General features: G+C 53.7%; 9 protein-coding genes across 9 annotated transcripts; 3 read left to right on the forward strand and 6 right to left on the reverse strand.

Annotated features, from left to right (window-relative positions):
- Nucleotides 1–677: 677 nt before the first annotated feature.
- Nucleotides 678–1,283, forward strand: DQ04_03131000 (hypothetical protein; the record flags this gene model as incomplete). Its single annotated transcript, XM_009312547.1, has 1 exon — nt 678–1,283. One exon carries the CDS (start codon nt 678–680, stop codon nt 1,281–1,283), a length of 606 nt encoding a protein of 201 aa, XP_009310822.1.
- Nucleotides 1,284–2,649: 1,366 nt separating this feature from the next.
- On the forward strand, nt 2,650–3,576 carry DQ04_03131010 (hypothetical protein; the record flags this gene model as incomplete). The annotated part of the gene is made up of 1 exon (XM_009312548.1): nt 2,650–3,576. The coding sequence occupies one exon, from the start codon at nt 2,650–2,652 to the stop codon at nt 3,574–3,576; it is 927 nt and encodes a 308-aa protein (XP_009310823.1).
- Nucleotides 3,577–3,827: 251 nt separating this feature from the next.
- DQ04_03131020 (hypothetical protein) lies at nt 3,828–4,223 on the forward strand (the record flags this gene model as incomplete). The annotated part of the gene is made up of 1 exon (XM_009312549.1): nt 3,828–4,223. One exon carries the CDS (start codon nt 3,828–3,830, stop codon nt 4,221–4,223), a length of 396 nt encoding a protein of 131 aa, XP_009310824.1.
- A 1,238-nt stretch (nt 4,224–5,461) lies between these two features.
- Nucleotides 5,462–8,206, reverse strand: DQ04_03131030 (hypothetical protein; the record flags this gene model as incomplete). Its single annotated transcript, XM_009312550.1, has 1 exon — nt 5,462–8,206. The coding sequence occupies one exon, from the start codon at nt 8,204–8,206 to the stop codon at nt 5,462–5,464; it is 2,745 nt and encodes a 914-aa protein (XP_009310825.1).
- Nucleotides 8,207–8,501: 295 nt separating this feature from the next.
- Nucleotides 8,502–10,370, reverse strand: DQ04_03131040 (putative fatty acyl CoA synthetase 2; the record flags this gene model as incomplete). The annotated part of the gene is made up of 1 exon (XM_009312551.1): nt 8,502–10,370. The coding sequence occupies one exon, from the start codon at nt 10,368–10,370 to the stop codon at nt 8,502–8,504; it is 1,869 nt and encodes a 622-aa protein (XP_009310826.1).
- Nucleotides 10,371–11,160: 790 nt separating this feature from the next.
- DQ04_03131050 (putative flagellar radial spoke component) lies at nt 11,161–12,954 on the reverse strand (the record flags this gene model as incomplete). Its single annotated transcript, XM_009312552.1, has 1 exon — nt 11,161–12,954. One exon carries the CDS (start codon nt 12,952–12,954, stop codon nt 11,161–11,163), a length of 1,794 nt encoding a protein of 597 aa, XP_009310827.1.
- Nucleotides 12,955–13,328: 374 nt separating this feature from the next.
- DQ04_03131060 (protein kinase) lies at nt 13,329–16,616 on the reverse strand (the record flags this gene model as incomplete). Its single annotated transcript, XM_009312553.1, has 1 exon — nt 13,329–16,616. One exon carries the CDS (start codon nt 16,614–16,616, stop codon nt 13,329–13,331), a length of 3,288 nt encoding a protein of 1,095 aa, XP_009310828.1.
- Nucleotides 16,617–16,911: 295 nt separating this feature from the next.
- Nucleotides 16,912–17,289, reverse strand: DQ04_03131070 (hypothetical protein; the record flags this gene model as incomplete). The annotated part of the gene is made up of 1 exon (XM_009312554.1): nt 16,912–17,289. The coding sequence occupies one exon, from the start codon at nt 17,287–17,289 to the stop codon at nt 16,912–16,914; it is 378 nt and encodes a 125-aa protein (XP_009310829.1).
- A 271-nt stretch (nt 17,290–17,560) lies between these two features.
- Nucleotides 17,561–17,914, reverse strand: DQ04_03131080 (hypothetical protein; the record flags this gene model as incomplete). Its single annotated transcript, XM_009312555.1, has 1 exon — nt 17,561–17,914. One exon carries the CDS (start codon nt 17,912–17,914, stop codon nt 17,561–17,563), a length of 354 nt encoding a protein of 117 aa, XP_009310830.1.
- Between the last annotated feature and the right edge of the window lie 389 nt (nt 17,915–18,303).

An 18,303-nucleotide genomic window follows, 5' to 3' on the forward strand; every position in this document is an offset into this window, starting at 1 on the left:
CCTCGCGAGCCACGTTTTCTCTGTGCACTGCCGCCACCGCCGATGAGTGCGTCCCTTTCCTCCTCCACCTCCTGGAGCAACTTCGACAGGGCCGCGTGCAGCTCGTCGAGGGCGCGGTGTCGACTGACCGTCTCCGCGGATGTTCCCCACAGCGGTGTCATGGACTCCACAAGAGCCGCAATTTTCTGCTGAAATGACGAGGAGGCGGCACTCTGTGGCTCACGGCGTGCAGCATTCGTCGTGTTGTGCGAAGAGGCGCCGCGCCGAATTGTGATGCGCCGCAGCCTTGCTCCGTGGAGGCCATATTCACTGTGCAAGAAGCCACGTAGCTGGGCGATGCAGAGGGCGCCAAAGCACTTCCACAGTTCTTTGTCAATGTCTTTCCCCACCAACACCGGCACTGCCGTCTCGCCACCACTACTTCTTCTTTTGTTACTGCTGGTGCTGCTGCGCGTCTGTCGCTTCTTCGGTTGCAGGAGTGCCAGCTGCGCCTCCACAAAGTCGAGGCAGCTCTGCCCCACCAGATCTATGGCTGCACGGCAGCTCTCTAGCACGTACAGCACATCGCTCTCAAGTGTGTAGGGAATGTACGCCACGACTATCGTCAGGTGTCCTAGGAATGGGAAAGGATTGCGTGCCATCTCTCCAGCACTGCTGCGGTTGCTAATGCTGCTATTATGGTGGCTGTCTTCGTCACCGTACTCGGTGTCATGATGATGATGATGGTGCTGGTGGTCCTGCAGCCACTGCGCCGCGCGCCCCTCCTGGTAAAAATAGCGCAGCAACGACGAGATGAGAACGTCTCGGTGGCGCTTACGCAACGCGGCGAAGAGGTGTGCGTGCACGCACTCCACCGCCTGCGGCCCGGCATCAGCGAGCAGAGCGCTGCGCAGCACGTCCACCCCACAGGCATCGTGCAGATCGAAAGCCTTGACGATGCCCGTAGCAGCGCTGGCCGAAACAACGTCAGCGTAGCGCTCGCTGAGCACGGCCACGCACTCTATGGCAGCCAGCCGCACCACCTCGCTTTGCGGATCCGCCGCAAGTGCCGTCAAGGTACCAGCGTATCTAGACGGCGGCAGCAGCCCGCCCTGCGTGCACAACTGCATCACCTCAAGTGCGAGCTGCCGCACCGGCAGGGAGCTGCTCTCGCACAGCCGCAGCACCTCCCCGTGAAACTGCTGCATGACCCAGGTCGCCATGCCACTGTTCTGCTCATCCACACACGGGGCGATGTCGACGTGCAGCTCCTCATGCCGTCGACGCTTTCGCTTCGACGGTGAAGAAGATGGCGCCGCTACAGTAGATGGCAACGGCACGGGGGCGTTCATCGCCGCCGCGTAGTCCACGCGCGCGTCCTCATCCATGAGGAAGTCACGGATGAGGACGAGGCCTTGCGTCTGCATGGACACATCACCGGCGGGGTCAAGGGCGCGGTGCAGGTGCGGTTCGCAACGGTGAAAAAAGACGGTTGGCTGCAGCATGCACAGCGACGCCAGCACACGCAGCACAATTACGGCCGTCCGCTTCCGCGCCTCCTCAGGGCACTGCTGCAGCACCTTCTCGGCCGCCGCGTAGACATTCGCGCAGATGCCATCGCCACACGCCAGCTGGTTCGGCACACCCGCCCCGCCCGCCACCGCCGCGTCCTCAGTAAGCCCCGGGTGCTCATGCTTCCACCCCGGATACAGCCGCAGGAACTCAGAGAGGAGAAACAGAAAGCGCAGAGTGTAGGCGATGCTCTGTGGATCCGTGCGGAGCGATGCGACGAGGCCCAAGGTGCGCACATAGTACGTGTTCATAAGAGAGTAGCACAGCATTAGATACTTGCTGTTCGCGTTCTTCGAGAGCCGGTCGGTACCACATGTAATGGTCGCCACAAGCACGCCGCTGGCTGAGAGTAGGATGTGGTGCTGGTGTGGTCCAACGTAGCGCGACAGCAGCGCCGTGAGGGCGCGTACCAGTGGGTGCAGTGAGAGCGGCGGTGGACGTGGCGCCAGCAGCACCGTCCGTAGAATACGGCACACGTGTAACAGCGTGACGCCAGTCGCTTCCTTATCCGACACAGAGGCCGTCGGTTGTTGCTGCTGCGCGAGTGCCTGAGCAAGCACCTCCAGAAGCGGTTCTACCCACTCGCTACAGGCCATCGTCAGAGCGTGGATGGCGGCCAGTGCAGAAGCGGCTTCTGGAGCCGGTGTGAGGCGTTGTTGCTCCGCCCACAGAACCTTGGCTGCGCCCATCATGACGCCACTCAGCTCCTGGCTGTCTGCCTCCGCCTGCCGCGATGTACGCTTGGCTGTGGCGTGTGCTGTTGCTGCTGTAGCCACACGGCACATCCCACGCAACAGCACAACAAGATGCATCGACTCGTTCACCTCGTAGGGGTACGCCATACTGCTAAGGGTGAGCCGCATTAGCTCCCGCGCCACGCGTGTGTGGGCGTGGTGGGCTGCGATGTCCGTCGGCTCCTGCCCAGCCCAGCGCCGCAGGAATAGCCGCATGACATCCGTCTGATGTCGGCTCTCCTTCGCGGGGCTCATAATTGGGAGGAGCTTCGACTGCGTGAACGTCAACAGGTGCTCGCCAGCGGGCGTCGTCTCCAGCAGCGGCCTGAAAAGCGCATCGGTGAGGAGGGTGTCAAGGGCTGCGATGGCGCGCGTAACGACGACCACACTGCGGTCACTGAGGAGATGCAGCAGTGAACTGACGACATCCGCAGCCGTCTCGTTAACGCGAGTGGTGAGGCCATGGCTCCTGCACGTTTCGGATAGAAGTGTAAGTAGCAGTGGAATGATTGCCTCCCGCACACGCGCGTTGTCGTCGCGCACGCAGCGGCGAACGATGGGCCAAATCCTCTCTAGTAGCGGCGGGTGCAGCGCGGTGAGTTTCGCCACATGGCCAATCGCCTTCTTACGCGCGACGTCAAGCCCTGCGGTGTGCTGCTGCTCCTCACGCGCCTGGAACACCGACAGCAGCCACGCCGGCAGCCGCTCCTTCGCCATGGGGCTCAGCAACGACTTATCACACGACGCGCAGAGCTGTGCGCTGCAGGCGTGCAGCACATCCCAGCCGAGCGACACGCCGCCGTCGGCAGCGTGCATCGTGCGCACCAGTGGGTCGAGCGCGGCCTCATGTAGACAGTCGTCTTGCAAAGCCCATGTGAAGATGTGTGCGGCGCGTGTGTGGAATGACGCAGCGGCCGCGTCGCGCGCAGGGTCCGCCACGCAGCGAGAAAGGGCCATGTACAACACCGCACGTCGGATCTCCTCAGTGTGCAGCTGTTCCTGCTCCTGCTCCCTCCTCCCCTCTGTTGCTGCCCCAGTGTCGGTGGAGGTGAGTTGGCGCCACTGCTGTAGTTGGGCTGCATTTAGCACGCAGGATGCCGGCAGCGTTGATCGCTGCAAGTTCTGCTGCGCCGCGCCAAAGAGAACATACGAGACGCGGAAAACAGCATCCACGAAAAGTGGTCGAAGTCCCTCCATTGAAGACATGCGAGAGAAACACTGCACAAATGAGACGAGCAGTGAGCGCAGAAGTAAGTCCGCAGCTGGGTACTCCGGCAATCCAATCATATGAGACAAATCCTCACATAATTGAAGCACGACGGTACAACACATGTCACGCTCCTTCTTTTCCTCACGCTCTTCAAGTGCAAAGTGCTGGAGGAACAGCGTCGCCCATACGCTACACTGCTGCTGCAGCCGCTCTGCAGCTCCCCGTGTTACACTACCGGCGCAGACAGGTGTCGACTGCGCCGCGGCCACCACAGCCGCCGTAAGCGTCATTGTCTTCACCCCCGACGGGAGCAGGTAGAGCCGCAGCAGCAGATGATCGCCGTGCGGCAGCCGTGGGAAAAATCTCTCCAGCGTCGCGTCGCGTTCCAGCTCCAGCCGGTTCCAGAGGCAGCGGTAGAGGTGCACCGCGTGGCTTATCACATACGCAGCATAGTCCGTCACCTCCTGTCGTCCGAAGCCTTTGGCCACAACAAAGAGACACTGAAAGCAAAGATCCTCCAGTCGCAGCAGGTCGCCGTGTGCGCACACACTCAGCCGCGTGTCGCACACCAGTATTGCAAAGCACCTCAGCATGGCCCGGAGACACTCCAGATCCGCATTGCTACTCACGTTGTTGTTGTTGATTGTGACAGCGGCTGCAGTCGCAGTCCCATGGCCTGCCAGCCGCTTCGAAACGCGCCGGACAACAGCAGCGAGGATGGTGATTAGGTGATCAACAATGTCCTCCGGTAGAATCGACGGTTCAAAGGACGGGTGGGAAACGCACGCACAGCACGCCACCGCCCGCTCCATCACCGCAGCAGGGAGCTCCGCTGTCTCAGCGGCTGGTGGCTCTGCTAACGCCGATACAAACGCCGTGAGACGATCAGCCTGGATACCCCTGAACGGCTGCGCGGTGCCAGCAAGCATGCCGAGGAATCTGTTGACCGAGTCTGTGTCTGACAATCCCTCCTTAATGATGGCCGACATAGGTATTTCGCAGTAAGGCTCCATCTTGCTTTGTGCAGTGGAGAGTTCAGTGTCTTGCAGCACTACTTGCAGCACAGGCCCTGGTTTCTTCACTTCGTGTATGGGCAACCCCGTCTCGACGGCCTGCGCGGCACTACGCGGGCGCAGAGCCATGCGTGACTCTGTGCTGCGCATCCACCGCTCGTGTTTAGGTGGGGTTGAAACAGTCTTCGCACCGCTGATGCTGTGAAGACGATCCTCCTCCATCTGCAGCAGCTCCTCGTGAATACGCTGTGCCAGTGGAGAAAGTTGGGGCACACTGCCACCGTTACTACCACTGCTGCCGCTGCTACTGCTGTTGTTAGCAACGCTTCCGCCAGCGTCGTCAGCGGCGCGGCAGAGCGCAATGTAGCTATTCGATGCCATGAGTGTGCGAGCGGACTCCAGAACGGATTTCTCAACACGTTCGTCCGACACGCTTTTCCTGCTGCACGCCGTGCCGTCGCGCAGTAGCAGCGTTGACGTGGTCAGCAGCTGCGGCACCGGGAACGCAGTCAGGAGTTCTAGAAGCGGATCAACAGTGATCGATACCTCCGGCGGGAGCGGCACCGCAGTGTGTTGCGTGGAAGACATGAAGGAATACGTTATTTCTCTCTATTTTCTGTTCGTTTTGATTCCCTCCTATCCTCTTGCACCACATCGAATAGGTTTCGGCAAAAACGAATACAGGAGTAACAGTAGCCATAGCCATAACAGCAGTGGTAAGAAAAAGAGGAAGAAGAGGAGGAACGCAGCATGTGGAGAAAAAGGAAATGGTGCATACAGAATGCGCACCACCACCACCACCACCACCACCACCACACACACACACACGCATACACCGAAAGAAACAGGCGTGAATTACAACGGAGCAGAGGTGAATTGCCTCGACAGAAAGAACTTTCATGTCAATCACTGCGGCAACGGTCAAACACTACACACACACAAAAAAAGCGGGCCTACCCGGACACCAGCGGGTTCATGGCGCAGGTGTCCTGGAGAATACTGCTTGCAGCAGCACGCAACTCCTCGTCCGCCGTCGGGTTCGTTGCGCAGAGACGCTGCAGGAACTCCTTGACAGCGGATCGCAGCTTTTCGTCCGTCCCGGTGGGAATGCGTGGCAGCATCCCGCGCTCGTGCCACACGGCGACAACGGGGATGACCTCCCCCACCATCCGCGGCGCAAGGAACTCCGGCGTGAGCGCATAGAGCGCCGCCAGGCCGCCAAGGACATCTGGTACGGCCGGCGTGGGTCGAACACTCTCCAGCGCGCGCCGCCTTTGTGCCGAGCGCCGCTGTGACGTGCCGGTGGTGACAAAGGCGGCGACCGGCTCCGTGAGGATCGCCATGAAGACAAGGTACGTCTGGTACACCGTCCGAAGGTGGCTGCGCGGCAGCACCGCGGCGGCGTTGTCGTCCCACACGAACGACGGGGGACTCGACGGTGGAGACGATATTGCCTCGTCTCCGTGCTCTTCCTCCCGCTGCCACTCTGCGGCCGCTGATGTGGTAAGGAGCACCGTCAGCCCGCTCGTCATGGCTCGTATCGCGAAAGGCGCCACCGCATCGTGCCGGGCGCAGTGCCCCAACAGCAGGTGCACCATCCCCAGGACGTTGAGCTGGAGGAGCTGAACGCGGGGCTCCGCGGCGGTAGTCATGACATCTCTCTCATCATCAATACCGAGCTGCGGGACAGATCGGTTAAGTGCTGCACCCACAATGAAACACTGGGCGAGCAGCATGAGAGAGGCTAGGGCATCGGCCTTTTCTTCCTCCAGTACGGCGCGGCGGCATGCGTCACCGGCGATTTTAATGGTGGAGACCAAGAAATCGGCGACCTTTGGCACAGCGCCAGCAGCAATAGCAGAACTAAGCACCGTAGTACTAGCAAAGCCACAGCTGCGAGCGATTTCCACCGTCTTCAGCGGGGCCAGCGTGCCAAAGTCTGCGTTTCGGAGGCCTGGCATAAGCTTCTTCTGAATAAAAGAGGTACTGCTCATCAGCACACGCAACGCTGACGAGCGAAGCGTGTCCTCCGTCACTGCACGTGTGGCCTCGTCAATGATGAAGTTGACTTGGTCAAGAAAAAAGGTGACCACGTCCTTGTAGCGTCCCGCAGCACTAAATGCATCCAGGGCACGCAAGGCAGCATCATGCACGATGCCCGGGCACGTGGCCTTCTCCAGCACGAGGTACAGCACGAGCACGTTGAGCCTCTGCACTGCTCGTTTGTGTTTCACCTTGTGGCCCGCCACACCGTCACGTAGCACCTGTGCAGTTAGCTCGAGGAAGCGGAGAATCGTAGCGGCAACGGTGTGGCGGTGCTGCAGCTGCTGGTGCGAGCAGAGCTTCTCGTCTTCGCAGATGTTCCAGAGGTGTGGCTGTGCCACGACGCTCCAGAGCCGCTCAAAGACGCCAGATAGCATCACCTCCTCCACCGGGGTTCCCTTCTCTGTGGCCCACGCGGAAGTTGTATACTGCCACAGAAAAAATCGTGTGACGACGTAGATTGTGGGCGGGTGCAGCATGTAGGCGTCCCAGTCTGCCAGCACCCCAGCTGCGGTGTCCATGATCTTCGCCATCATCTGGGGTCCCTCGTCCCAGTGCGCCACTGCAATGGCGGCGCACTCAATACACGCGTCCACGACGCGCGACGCGTAGCTGCGCGTTGCCTTCACGCTGTACAGCTCTTCGGGTTCCATCACCGCGCCTGCGACTTGCACACATTGAGACAACACACGGCTTATGTAGGACTCATTGCCAAGTACCACAGCACGTGTGTCATTGCACCGTAGCAGCGCCGACGCATAGTGAAGCAGTTGCACGCCCCGCAACTGCGCAAGCTGCGTCTGCAAAACTTTGACCACCGCCGCTTGTTGTAAGAATGAACTCGGTATCCCGTCACTATCAACATCAGCGTCACCACTAAGAATAAATGTTATGTTTTTCAGGATGAAGTTGGCCACTAACAACAACTGCACAAACGGTGATGACAAAAACGCACCGAGAGCAGGGAGGAGCAGCACGTCGGTAGTGAGTAGCTGCAACGCCTGCACCACTGAGAGCGGGAACCCATCGCGCGTCAGCTCTCCGGGGTTCAGCAGCTTGTCCATGCTGCGCCCCAAATGGCCCACTGTCTCACGCAGCCAATCACCCTCACCACCTTGTACCCCAAGAGAAACCACCAGCGCCAAGCGCAGCAATTCAATCGCCCCAGTGCTTACAGCAACAGCGTCTGTACCTTTGGGGGCTCGTAACAAATATTTTACACACGCCAATATTATGCCGGGAAGGCAGCATCTTGTGTTCTTCCACCCAATAGCCTCTACCACCGCCACACACGCGCTAAGGCTCTCTAGCTGAAGCGTTTGAAACCAATGTTGCTTGTCACCCGCTAGCGCGCCCAACATTTCTTGCAGGAAAAATGCAGCACTTGGGTGGTATTCGTCACTCTCAAAATACGCCTTATGACGCTCTCTCCCTACGCTGTGAAGTGTACACACCGCACGTACAGCCAGCACCTTCTCTTCCTCCCTGGAGGCCAAGGACGCAGCTCCACGCCGGAATGAGGGTGATGGTAGCTCGTCTGCCCTGAACAACTCCACAAACCTCCCTTGAAGGATGAGGGTCACCTCTTTAATGTCCTTGAGGTGGTTGGCGTGCCCCACTATATGTAAGAATGCCTTATCGCTTTCAAGGCTCATGATGTCTGCACGTTTCGTGTAGTAGATGCCACCCTATTGTTATACAGCCCTCGTGCAGAACTCCTTATGCAAGCAGATGAAGTACACATGGAACCACAAGCAAAAAAAAAAAAGGAAGGTTAGGTGCGCAGGAGGTTTTTTTTTAAAAGAACAATTCAAAGGTATGCCTACAACACAGGCAAGTTCAACAACATGGCAAAGTCGGGTTTCCTTTGCTGTAGCCTTTTTTTTTTGCTCTTCTCCTCCCCACGACACGACAACACAACCAACCACATACACATTCGACAAATTCCTCTTAGAAGAGATCGTCGTAGTCGTCGACAGCGTACCCGAAGAATTTTGGTGTCTCGTCGTACAAAGCGCTGAAGTAATGCACGTAGTGGCTTTCAATCCTTCGGCGCGAAAATCCGTATTTGCATGTGATGAAACCGTTCGCGAGGGTGCATTCCTCTATGAAGGCAAACCGACGGACGTGTGCACGTGACGGCAAGCCCTGTGACGCGCGCCGAAGTTCAGCACGAATACAATCCGCCTTCTCACGCTCGCTCACGATAGGTACACCGTCGCGCCGCTCCACTTTTCGCAGGTGTGAAGCAATGGCTTTCGCGTTTGGCACCACCAGCGCGGTAAGATAGGGACGGTTGTTGCCGTGTACAAAGATCTGCTTGATGAAGGGACTTTTGATGAGTGTCGCCTCCACCTCCAGTGGGTCCACCACTGCGCCGTTGGTGAGAGTAATGAGGATATCCTTGCTTCCCTTGATCGTCATCCAGCCGCCTGTCACCGAGCCGTAGTCATTGGTCCGCACAAACGTCCTGCTACCGTAAGCCACTAGTGAATTTTTCACCTCCTCGGGGTCGATATTCACGTCGAAGTAGCCCTGCATCGCGTGTGGAGCCTCCACTAGTACCTCACCGATGTCACCAGGGGCGATAATCTCATTCTTTTCGTTCACAACACGCACTTCCACGCCTGGAAGTGCCTTAAGACGCAGCGGCACGTCAATGTCAGTGGCAATGAGGCCCCCAGCCTCGAGACAGCCGTATGTGCTTACGGTGAAAACGTCCAAGTCTGCCAGAAGTTCCACCTGATCCCTCGTCAGCTGACTGCCAATGATAAAAACAATGCGAAGCTCGCTTCCAAATTGCTGTTTAAACTTCCCCAACAGCATATGAGAGGCAGCACGCAGGATAAAACCAGGCTTTTGAAGCATTAGCCGATTTTCTGTGATGCGACCGAGTGTGAATCGCGTCATATCCTTCACGGTGCTGCTGCGATTCATGATATTGTCCACGATATTGGCATAGGCCCTCTGAAACGGCTGTGCCACACTGACAATGACGCTAGGTCGTACCAGTGGCAGGTCCTGGAATCCCTCCAGTTGCTCAGGCGGGATGCAGACACAAGCCCCCTTGCAAATTGCCTGATACAGCTCTGCAGTGAGGGCACCAGCGACGCACCAGGAGCAGAGCGACATGAACAAATCGGTATGTGTGAGCGCCTCGCCGAGGTGGGCGTAGACAGAGCTGACATTCGCCACCAAATTTCGGTGCGAAAGCATCACACCCTTTGGTGGTCCGGTTGTACCCGCTGTGAACATAATCATGGCGGTATCCTCCGCGGTGATGTCTTTCCGCGGGGGAGTTTTCTCCGGTACGTCTGCGGCAATGTTAATTGCGACTGCGTAACTGCTTTCGCCCACTTGGTCTTCAAAGCAGAACACATGCTGCAGCTGCCCCACCTCACCTATCCACCCTTTCACAGCAGCGTACGACGACGTCGCCTCGACAAACAGTACCTTGGCCTGTGTGCTCTTCAGTACCAGCTCTGCTTCCATCGGGGTGACGTTGGTCGGCAGCACCACGAAGTGGGCGCCCAGCTGCAGCGCGGCGAAATGCACCACCACCCACTCATAGCGATTCTCGCTGATGACGACGATGCGTGACCCCTTTTCAATGCCCATCGTGTGCAGGAGCGTGCGCATCGCCGCCACTTCCTCAGCGATCGACTCATACGTCGCCCACACATACCCCAACTGGCCACGCACCCACATCTTCGTTCCTAAAAAGCGCCGTGATGGCCACGCCTTCACAGCCTGATCCCATAAGTCAACGAGTGTGCTTTGTGGCCTAATCACAAGCCCTAACCGCATGTCGTTGTTCATCGACGCCCCACCTGCCACGTCCGATTCTGAGTAAAAAGTGCCGGCAACATTGGTACCGGCGCGATACGTTAAACGGAGTGCAAAGCCGCAGCAGCAGCAGAAGTTTGGTAATACCAACGCGCGCGACCACCGTTTCATTTCTTTCCTCTCTCTCTCTCTCTCTTTGCGCTTGATTTGCTCTTGTTCTTTGTTGTTCCCCCTTTCCCACGAAGTGTTTACGGAGCAGCGGTAGTAACAGCCGCAGCGGATGCGGTGGTGCTGCTGTTTGTTTGTGTTGTCACAAGCAGTGAAACAAAACAGAAAAGGCAAATAAGTAAAACACGAAGGACAGAAGAAGAAAAAAACGGCGGAAAGAGAGTTATAAGCAAGAAGTTCACAGATATAAAACACGTACACATGCATCTACACATACAGGATGGAATATATACTGCTAAACAGGCAAGTACACCCTTCTGCGCGCTTCCTCTCATTCTTTCGTTTCCTTCTATATATATATATATATATCAAGAATGACGTACATGGCTGGCAACAGAAGACCCAGCAAAGAAAACTATGGCAAAGAAACAGCATGTGGGAGGCCTTCGCGTTTACATAGACTAACGAAGCGTGAAGAGCAGGGATGCGGAAAGAAGCAGGGACACTGCGCCTCCCACTTCCTATTTACGTTCTTTCCGGCATTATCCACATTCCTTCTTCTTTCTCTCTCTCCCTCTCCCACAACAAAGAACCGTACACCCCGGAGGCGCGTACGTCAGGTCTGCTCCTCCGCCTTTCTATCATTTTTTTTTTTTTACATATCCTCGCCTTCCTCGTCTGCCTCCTCGTCCTCTGCTTCGTCCTCGGAGTCGGGTTCTGGTGGATCCTCGCCGCGACGCACCAATTTCTCCGTCGCTGGGGTCGGGTCCTGCACCTCCGTAACGTCGGCGCACTCCCCCAGCACCGGCGGGGCAAGGGTGGGGGTGAAGCTGAAGTCCGTCTTTTTGAGCCCGTTTCCGAAGTAGACGCAACCCCACCGCTTGCCGCCTTCTGCGGCAAACGCGATGGCGCCCGGCCACCGCAGAGAGCGCACCACCACCACTCGGTGCTTCTTGCTGTTGCTGTTGAGCACACGCACCGTCCACGCCGCGACCTTGACCTTCGTGACGTCATCGTCGGGTACGTCATCGTCGGTGAGGGGCTTTGGTGGCATGTCGTTGTCATTCTCGCCGTCCTCCGCAGTTTCCGCAGCCTCTTCAGGCGCCTCGTCCTCCTCATCTTCCTCATCCTCCTCATCGATCTTCGGCGCCTCGGGCACGTCAATCACAGCGTGGAGGAAGTCCGCACGAATTGGGGCGAAAAGCTCCTTCTCTTCCTCTTCCTCCGGCTCGTCCTCCTGCTCCTCTTCTTCCTCCTCGTCCATTGGCTGAGGTGTTGATGGCTCTTCTTCTTCCTCCTCCTCATCCTCCAGCTTCTCCGGTACCTTCGTCTGCCGGCCATTCTCGTAGATGTAGCCCTCTGCGTGCACCCACTGGTCGAGCTTTGACCACTGTGTCACATCGGCTTCCTCTTCGGACGCAAACCCCTTCACCGCCTGCGTGAGGGGGCGGTACTTCGCCTCCTTGGGCTTTCGTGGGTCGTCGTCCTCCCCATCATCCTCATCATCCTCTTCGGCGTCTTCCTCTGGTTCCTCAAGGGCACCCTGCGGGCAGACGTAAGTACCACTGACAATGCGACTCAGCTGCACACGAAGGTAGACGGCCTCGTTCCACTCAAACGGAGGGCTAGACACGACGGCCGCATTCAGGTCACCGCTAAACAACCGCTTGACGTGTCGCCCTGCGCAAATCTGCTGCGGTGTGACGTCGGGAAGAAGAGTCCACTCTGCTGCTGGGTGAGAGGTGACCCAAAACGAGAGGCGGTTCACGCCAACAAAGCCTGGTTCAGGCTGCACAGGCACCTCCAACTTGCGCCGCGCTGGACGAGGCATGGTATTGATCTCCTTGTACACCTTCTCACCTTCCTGCACGTAGCGGCGAGTTGAAACTACGTAGTAGTTGCTTCGTGTGCCAAGGATTTTTCCGACAAAGCGAACCTCCTCCAATTTTTTCGCCATAGCCAACATCGTGATGGATCTGTCGAGCAGAAACGCCTCCTCTTCAGTCATGCCACATCCTGCCCAAGCCCAGTAAAGGTTCTGCTGCGCAACAGATTCGTAGGGCGGAGCTGTGTGAGGCTTCACACGCGTCGTCGTCACAGTCGTGTAGGGGTCCGGCTGCTCTATTGTTGTCAGAGTTTCAGGGGGTGGACGCTCAAACAAACGTTCATTCTCCGCCAGACGCGCAAGTTCCGATGGGGGCACCGAGCAGGGCTCATTACAGGCTGGGGTGCTCTGACCGTTGACGAAACTGTGCTGCTGCAGAAGTGTAAACACCTCGTTAAACCTCGACGGATCGTTGGCAATGTCGTCTGGGTTCTCATTAAGTAGCTGCTCCATTAGCCGTGTGAGTTGGTCGTAGACACTGACACCGTCCTTGTTGGCACTCATCAGATATGCCTTGGTTCTTCCGAACATATCCAAATCTTCTACATTGGCTTGAATGGACATCTTCTTTTTTCTTTTTCAAGCTCTTTCTTACACGTTTTTGTGTGCTTCTGTAGGTCTGCGGTTGCCGCCCTGTTCCTTGTCTTTTTTTTCTATTGCTTTAATTTCCCCGCTTTCTTCGTCCTTCACGCTGCCTACAGCCTTTTTCCCCTTTTGGTCTTCACGCCCTACAGAAAATAGGAAAGACAGCAAGAATAGCTTCTTCATTTCATCCAGGATTTTTGCTCCAGCATAGAGGAGCCGATACGATCCCTCATATTTGTTTTTGTTTTTTTGGCGCACGTTTCATTTGTTTCTTGGTTTCACATCCCTTCTGCTGCCAGCATAAACTCATGTATGTGTACGTATGTTACCAAGTCTACACATTCGACAGTTTGTCACGGAGCGCCAATTCGTTGTTTAATCCTTGCAACGTACTTCGCAATCGAGGGTTCGGCTTCAAAAGCACCACTCTGTTCAAGCTGTTTCATAGCATCCTCCAGTCCCAATGCTAGAAACCTAGCCTTACATTCCTCATACGCACAAAACGAACCAATAGTGATGAGGGCAATTTTCCTCAGTCCTACCTTATCCTTTTTGAGTATCCGTAGGAGGGCCTCAACAGCGTTGTCCTTCATCAGCGCAGAGGTAAGCGAGCCTCCGTTGCGCACAAAGTTGCTTACTGCGCCCGCAGCATTTTGCCTCGTCTTCTCATCACCACTATACAAAAGTTTCACTATGACTGGAATCGATGGCCTGAGCAATTCATATAGAATGTCGCTGTGGAAGGCAGCGTTTCCAGCTGCAAAAGCAGCAAATTTTTGCGTTGTGGAATCTTCATCGCTACACCTCTCGACAAGTCCCTCAATTATTCCATGTTTTGCCAACGGTTCATAGAAATATGGTGAGTGTTTGCACAAATTCCCAAGGAGGTTGCACATCTTTCCCCGAATACCACTGTCCCTGTGCCGAAGGAGCTCTAGGAAGATATCGTACATATTCGCACTATGAATAGGAGGATAAAAATCATTGGACAGACGAGCTAACTGGGAAAGCAAATTTAGTCCATCGGAAACGAGACCGGTACTTGCTTTCTTCGAATCTAGGACCTTTTTCATTCGTTCGGGATGCAATCCACCTCCGTCCACAAACGCTTTAGCGAAAAGCGGAGATCCCATCGCTAACTTGGTGATGACTGTAAACGGTGGTCCCCAAAATGCCACCTTTGTGTAGTCAAGAGCAGAAATAAGCATTTCCATAAGACCTTCTTTATAAAGTATTTGCTGTATGGCATTTATGGTCGCATCATCGGCGCCAGAGCCATGCTTTGCTGGTTGAAACGTTGCCAATAAAATCTGGATAACTATTGTCAGATGGGCATTTACGCCCATAGTTCCTCCCCCTCTACACTCCGGCCATAATCGAAGCTGCTTAAGATAGTTCGTTCGTAATTGACGACAAACAACAGCAATCACGGAAATTGGGCCACTATTGTCCCCATTGGACGGTTCTACACAATCCATAAGAAAGCTCATCGATTGAGCCTTCTCTTGTTGATACTGAAGAGCCTGTTGAACACAACGAATTGCTGCCAAGACACCACTTGGTGACAACTCCACCTTGGGATCGCTATCACGAAGCAATCCAATAGCCATGCGAAGTAAACCTTTCGGATCGCTATCAAGAAATGATCGCGTTGCCGAATTTGTAGACTGCCGATAGACAATAGACTTGGGATCTGAAAACACAACTGAGAGCATGTGCGCAACACCGTCTAATAGCCCATAGTCCGCATAACCGTAGCTTGTCCCAAGAGCACGCGGCACCACCATCCGGTCTGCGACTCCCCTCACTCCCTCCACGACTGCGCAAAGGCCATCCATTAAAACGGCATCCGGTTCAAAAACAATAGTGTCTTTCATTTCACGATGAACAAAAGCAACCAAAAGAGCGGCAGCGGCGGCAGAGTTAAGAGCAGTAACGTTTCCAGCACCATTGGACGAATCGTAGTAGCATACAGCCGATAACCCTGTAGAGACGAAAGCAGAGACTTTATGTGCGTTTATCTGATCTGGAGAAGACAATTTTATGTGTGGAACCAACGCAGAAACTGTATGAAACGCAATAGCGGCGTACGACTGAAAACGGCTTCCCTCCGCTACTGTTTTCTCCGTTACAGAATCAATCAAAGATGCCCAAAAAGCGGAAAACGTCTTCAGCTGCGTTAGCACAGGTCCAAATCCAGTTCCCCATCGAACACATTGATAGATGATCTTCACGCACTCTTCACGAAGATCATTTCTATTTTCCATCACCTCCCGAACTATAAAGTTCAGTGCCTCCTGAGGTTTCTCAATAAGCTCCATCGCAACTTGTTGGCGTATAAGGAGGTCAACTGGTGGCAATTCACTACGTTGTTGTAAAGCATTCAATGTCTCTTGTTGTGGATGTTGCGAAGGGAATGGGAAAACAGTTCCCTTTTCTGGAAAAACCAGCGTTCGAATGAGCCTCACGGCGTGAGGAACTATTTCTACAGGCTGTTTATCATTGAGACGTTTCAGTGCAAAACGTATAATGCCTAAATGCGGGATCCGTTCTAATAAAGCAGCACTCTCTGCCGGGGATGACGTTAACTTTTCAGCGGAAGCCACTACACCTCTGAAGTATTCGATCACTTCATTAGTATTTGTTGAGGAAGAAACTTGTTCGATCGAAGAAGGACTAAACAACTCACTCTCTTTAGAGTTCAACGGACTTTCATGTAAGAGTTTAGGAGAATGAGTTGTATGCCCCGTAGTAGAGTTTTGAACGCGGTTTGGTTGAGCGTGGGGCCGAAAACACTCTAATCGCTCCATGCGTTCCTTCATCACCACGTCATGCTGTTTAATTGGTGTCTGCCATTTTCTATCCTCTTCCGCGATAGCAACAAATGGATGATTCAGCAAATGAGGCCAATTTAATCTCGCTGAAAAAGATTTCGTCAAAAGGCCTTTCAACAAGGATTTAAAGTCCGGCGATATAGGCTCCTCAAACTTAACAGGATCGTTGACGATTTGATTGATCAGTTTGTAGAGGTGATTTGTGTAGAATGGTGGTTTGCCATAGAACAGCTCGTACAGAATGCAGCCAAGAGACCATAAGTCAGCACAGTGATTATACGGTTGCTCTTGTACTAATTCTGGTGCCATGTAAAGAGGTGTACCTTTAATACTGGTGAGCACCATTGTGTTATAGCTCATAGATCTGGCAAAACCAAAATCTGCCAGCTTCACGGAGCCATTTTGCCCTATAAGAATATTCTGAGGCTTCATGTCACGGTGCATGATACGATTCGAATGCAAGTAATGAAGTGCCTGCACCAGCTGTTTCGCTATACGCTGGACAACGTCTTCTGGTAGCTTTTTGTCATCCTCTAGTATTTCAAACAGTTCGCCTTGGGCGTATTCCATCACCACAACAAATTCTTGTTGTGTTTCAAATGCCTCAAACAGAGTAATGATGTTATCATGGTTCAGCTTTGTCATGATCTCAATTTCACTGCGAAGGTTGAGAAGCTCCTTATCATTTTTCCCTTTCTTCAAGATAAACTTCATCGCTACAACATGGCCCGTACCCTTCCGCCTTGCTTTGTAAACCTTGCCAAACGACCCCTCACCCACTAGTTCAACTACAGAATAGTTCTCCATCGTAGTCCTTTTTTTTCTATTTTGGCACTCTGGAATGAGATAAAGAAAGAAAAAAAAAAGAAAGAAAAAAAAGTGCTAAGTTGCACGAGCCAGTCTACAACAGCTTGCCTCAAGCATATAAGGGCTTCTATTACCACGTTTTCATATCCTGTAGAAGTTCCTAATGCTGCCTTTCCCTTAATCTTGAGTCCCCCTCTCTCTCTTTCTCCTGCGTTGCTCTTCAATTCCTTCGTCTTCTAGTCAACAAAAAAGAATGTCTCATAGACTAGCAGTAAGCTAATCCCTTGTAAACGCATCATTTAGCAGCCTTTTCCTTTTCGGTCCCTTCCTTCTCAAGTTTCTTCGCCTCACGAATCTTCTGTTGCTCCTCATACTTCTCGTTAAACCCGGGCGCTTTTGTGACGACGATCTCAATCTTGTCAACAGTGGTGTTCCTCGTGCCCTCACCTCCGCCACGGGATGTGTTAATCTTTTTTACCACAACCATCTGCTGGTCCTTGAGCATCTCCACAACAGACACTGCTTCGTTAATAGCCTTTCCAAGAGCTGAAATACTCACCTCTTTCTCGCCATCATGCAGCAAATGCTTGGTAATGTCGACATAGAGGAACTTAGAGCCGTGGAAGCCCACACGAACGGCGTTCTTGGGACGCTCAGTGTTTTCAGCAGACATGATGGATAACTTTAAACTTGTTTCTTTTCTTGATTCTTTTTTTTTAAGTCAATGGGTTGAAAAAAAGTAGGTTGATAAGTGATTATCCAAACAGCCCCCAAAAAAATAGTCCACTTATCATACAGCTCTCGAGTTGGTCAAATTTGTATTCCATTCCATAGGCGTATCACCCGTTCAGATCGCGCTTTTGTTTCACCACATGCATTTTTTCTTACTTCGACTTTCCCTCGTGCCCAGCATTCCCTTATGTTTGCCCAGTCTTTTGCAAATGTTACTCCTTCTTTTCAGCAGCTTCGTTCTTCTTTTTCTGCTGTTCTTCGTATATGGTATCGAAATCCTTTGACTTACCAACCAATATCTCAACTTTGTCAATCAATGACGTAAAAGAAGACTTAATGTTCCCACGCGAAGTAGTGATCCTCTTAACAAGAACAAGGCCTTGATTCTTCAGTATTTCTGCAACAGCAACAGCGTCCGAAATGGCACGTCCCAATCCAGAAATAACTATTTCTGGCTCTCCTTCATGAAGACGGTGCTTAGTGAAGTCGACGTACGCGAAATTGCGACGTTTGACGCCAACACGAACCTGAATGGGTTCGGCTGCTTTTTCAGACTCAAAAGCCATTTTTCGACAGGACCAATGAAATGTGTTTTGATAATAATATCTGAGACACAAAAGAAACAGGAAGAAATAGGCTCTGTTGAGGAAGACACAATTCAGTAAGAAAAAAACAATTATCCTCGTATCACGACAGAACTCGTGTTTAATGAGCGCAGCTGCTCAAGAAACAACAACGGTGATAGGGGGAAAATATTAGCATGACACTCAGCATGTGGATCAGTGACGTCTTCTCCCTGCAGCTGATTCTAATTGTTTAAGACGCTACCAATACACCGGATATACATGGCACATAGTTCAATGATTCCAAAAATCACCCAGTGTGAAAAGGCAGCGGGCACTGAGCGCCACCTCCTTAAAGAAATCCATATATATATATACTGACCATAAAAATA

The sequence above is a fragment of the Trypanosoma grayi genome (assembly GCF_000691245.1).
Source record: "Trypanosoma grayi strain ANR4 Tgr_313_V1, whole genome shotgun sequence".
NCBI lineage: Eukaryota > Euglenozoa > Kinetoplastea > Trypanosomatida > Trypanosomatidae > Trypanosoma > Trypanosoma grayi.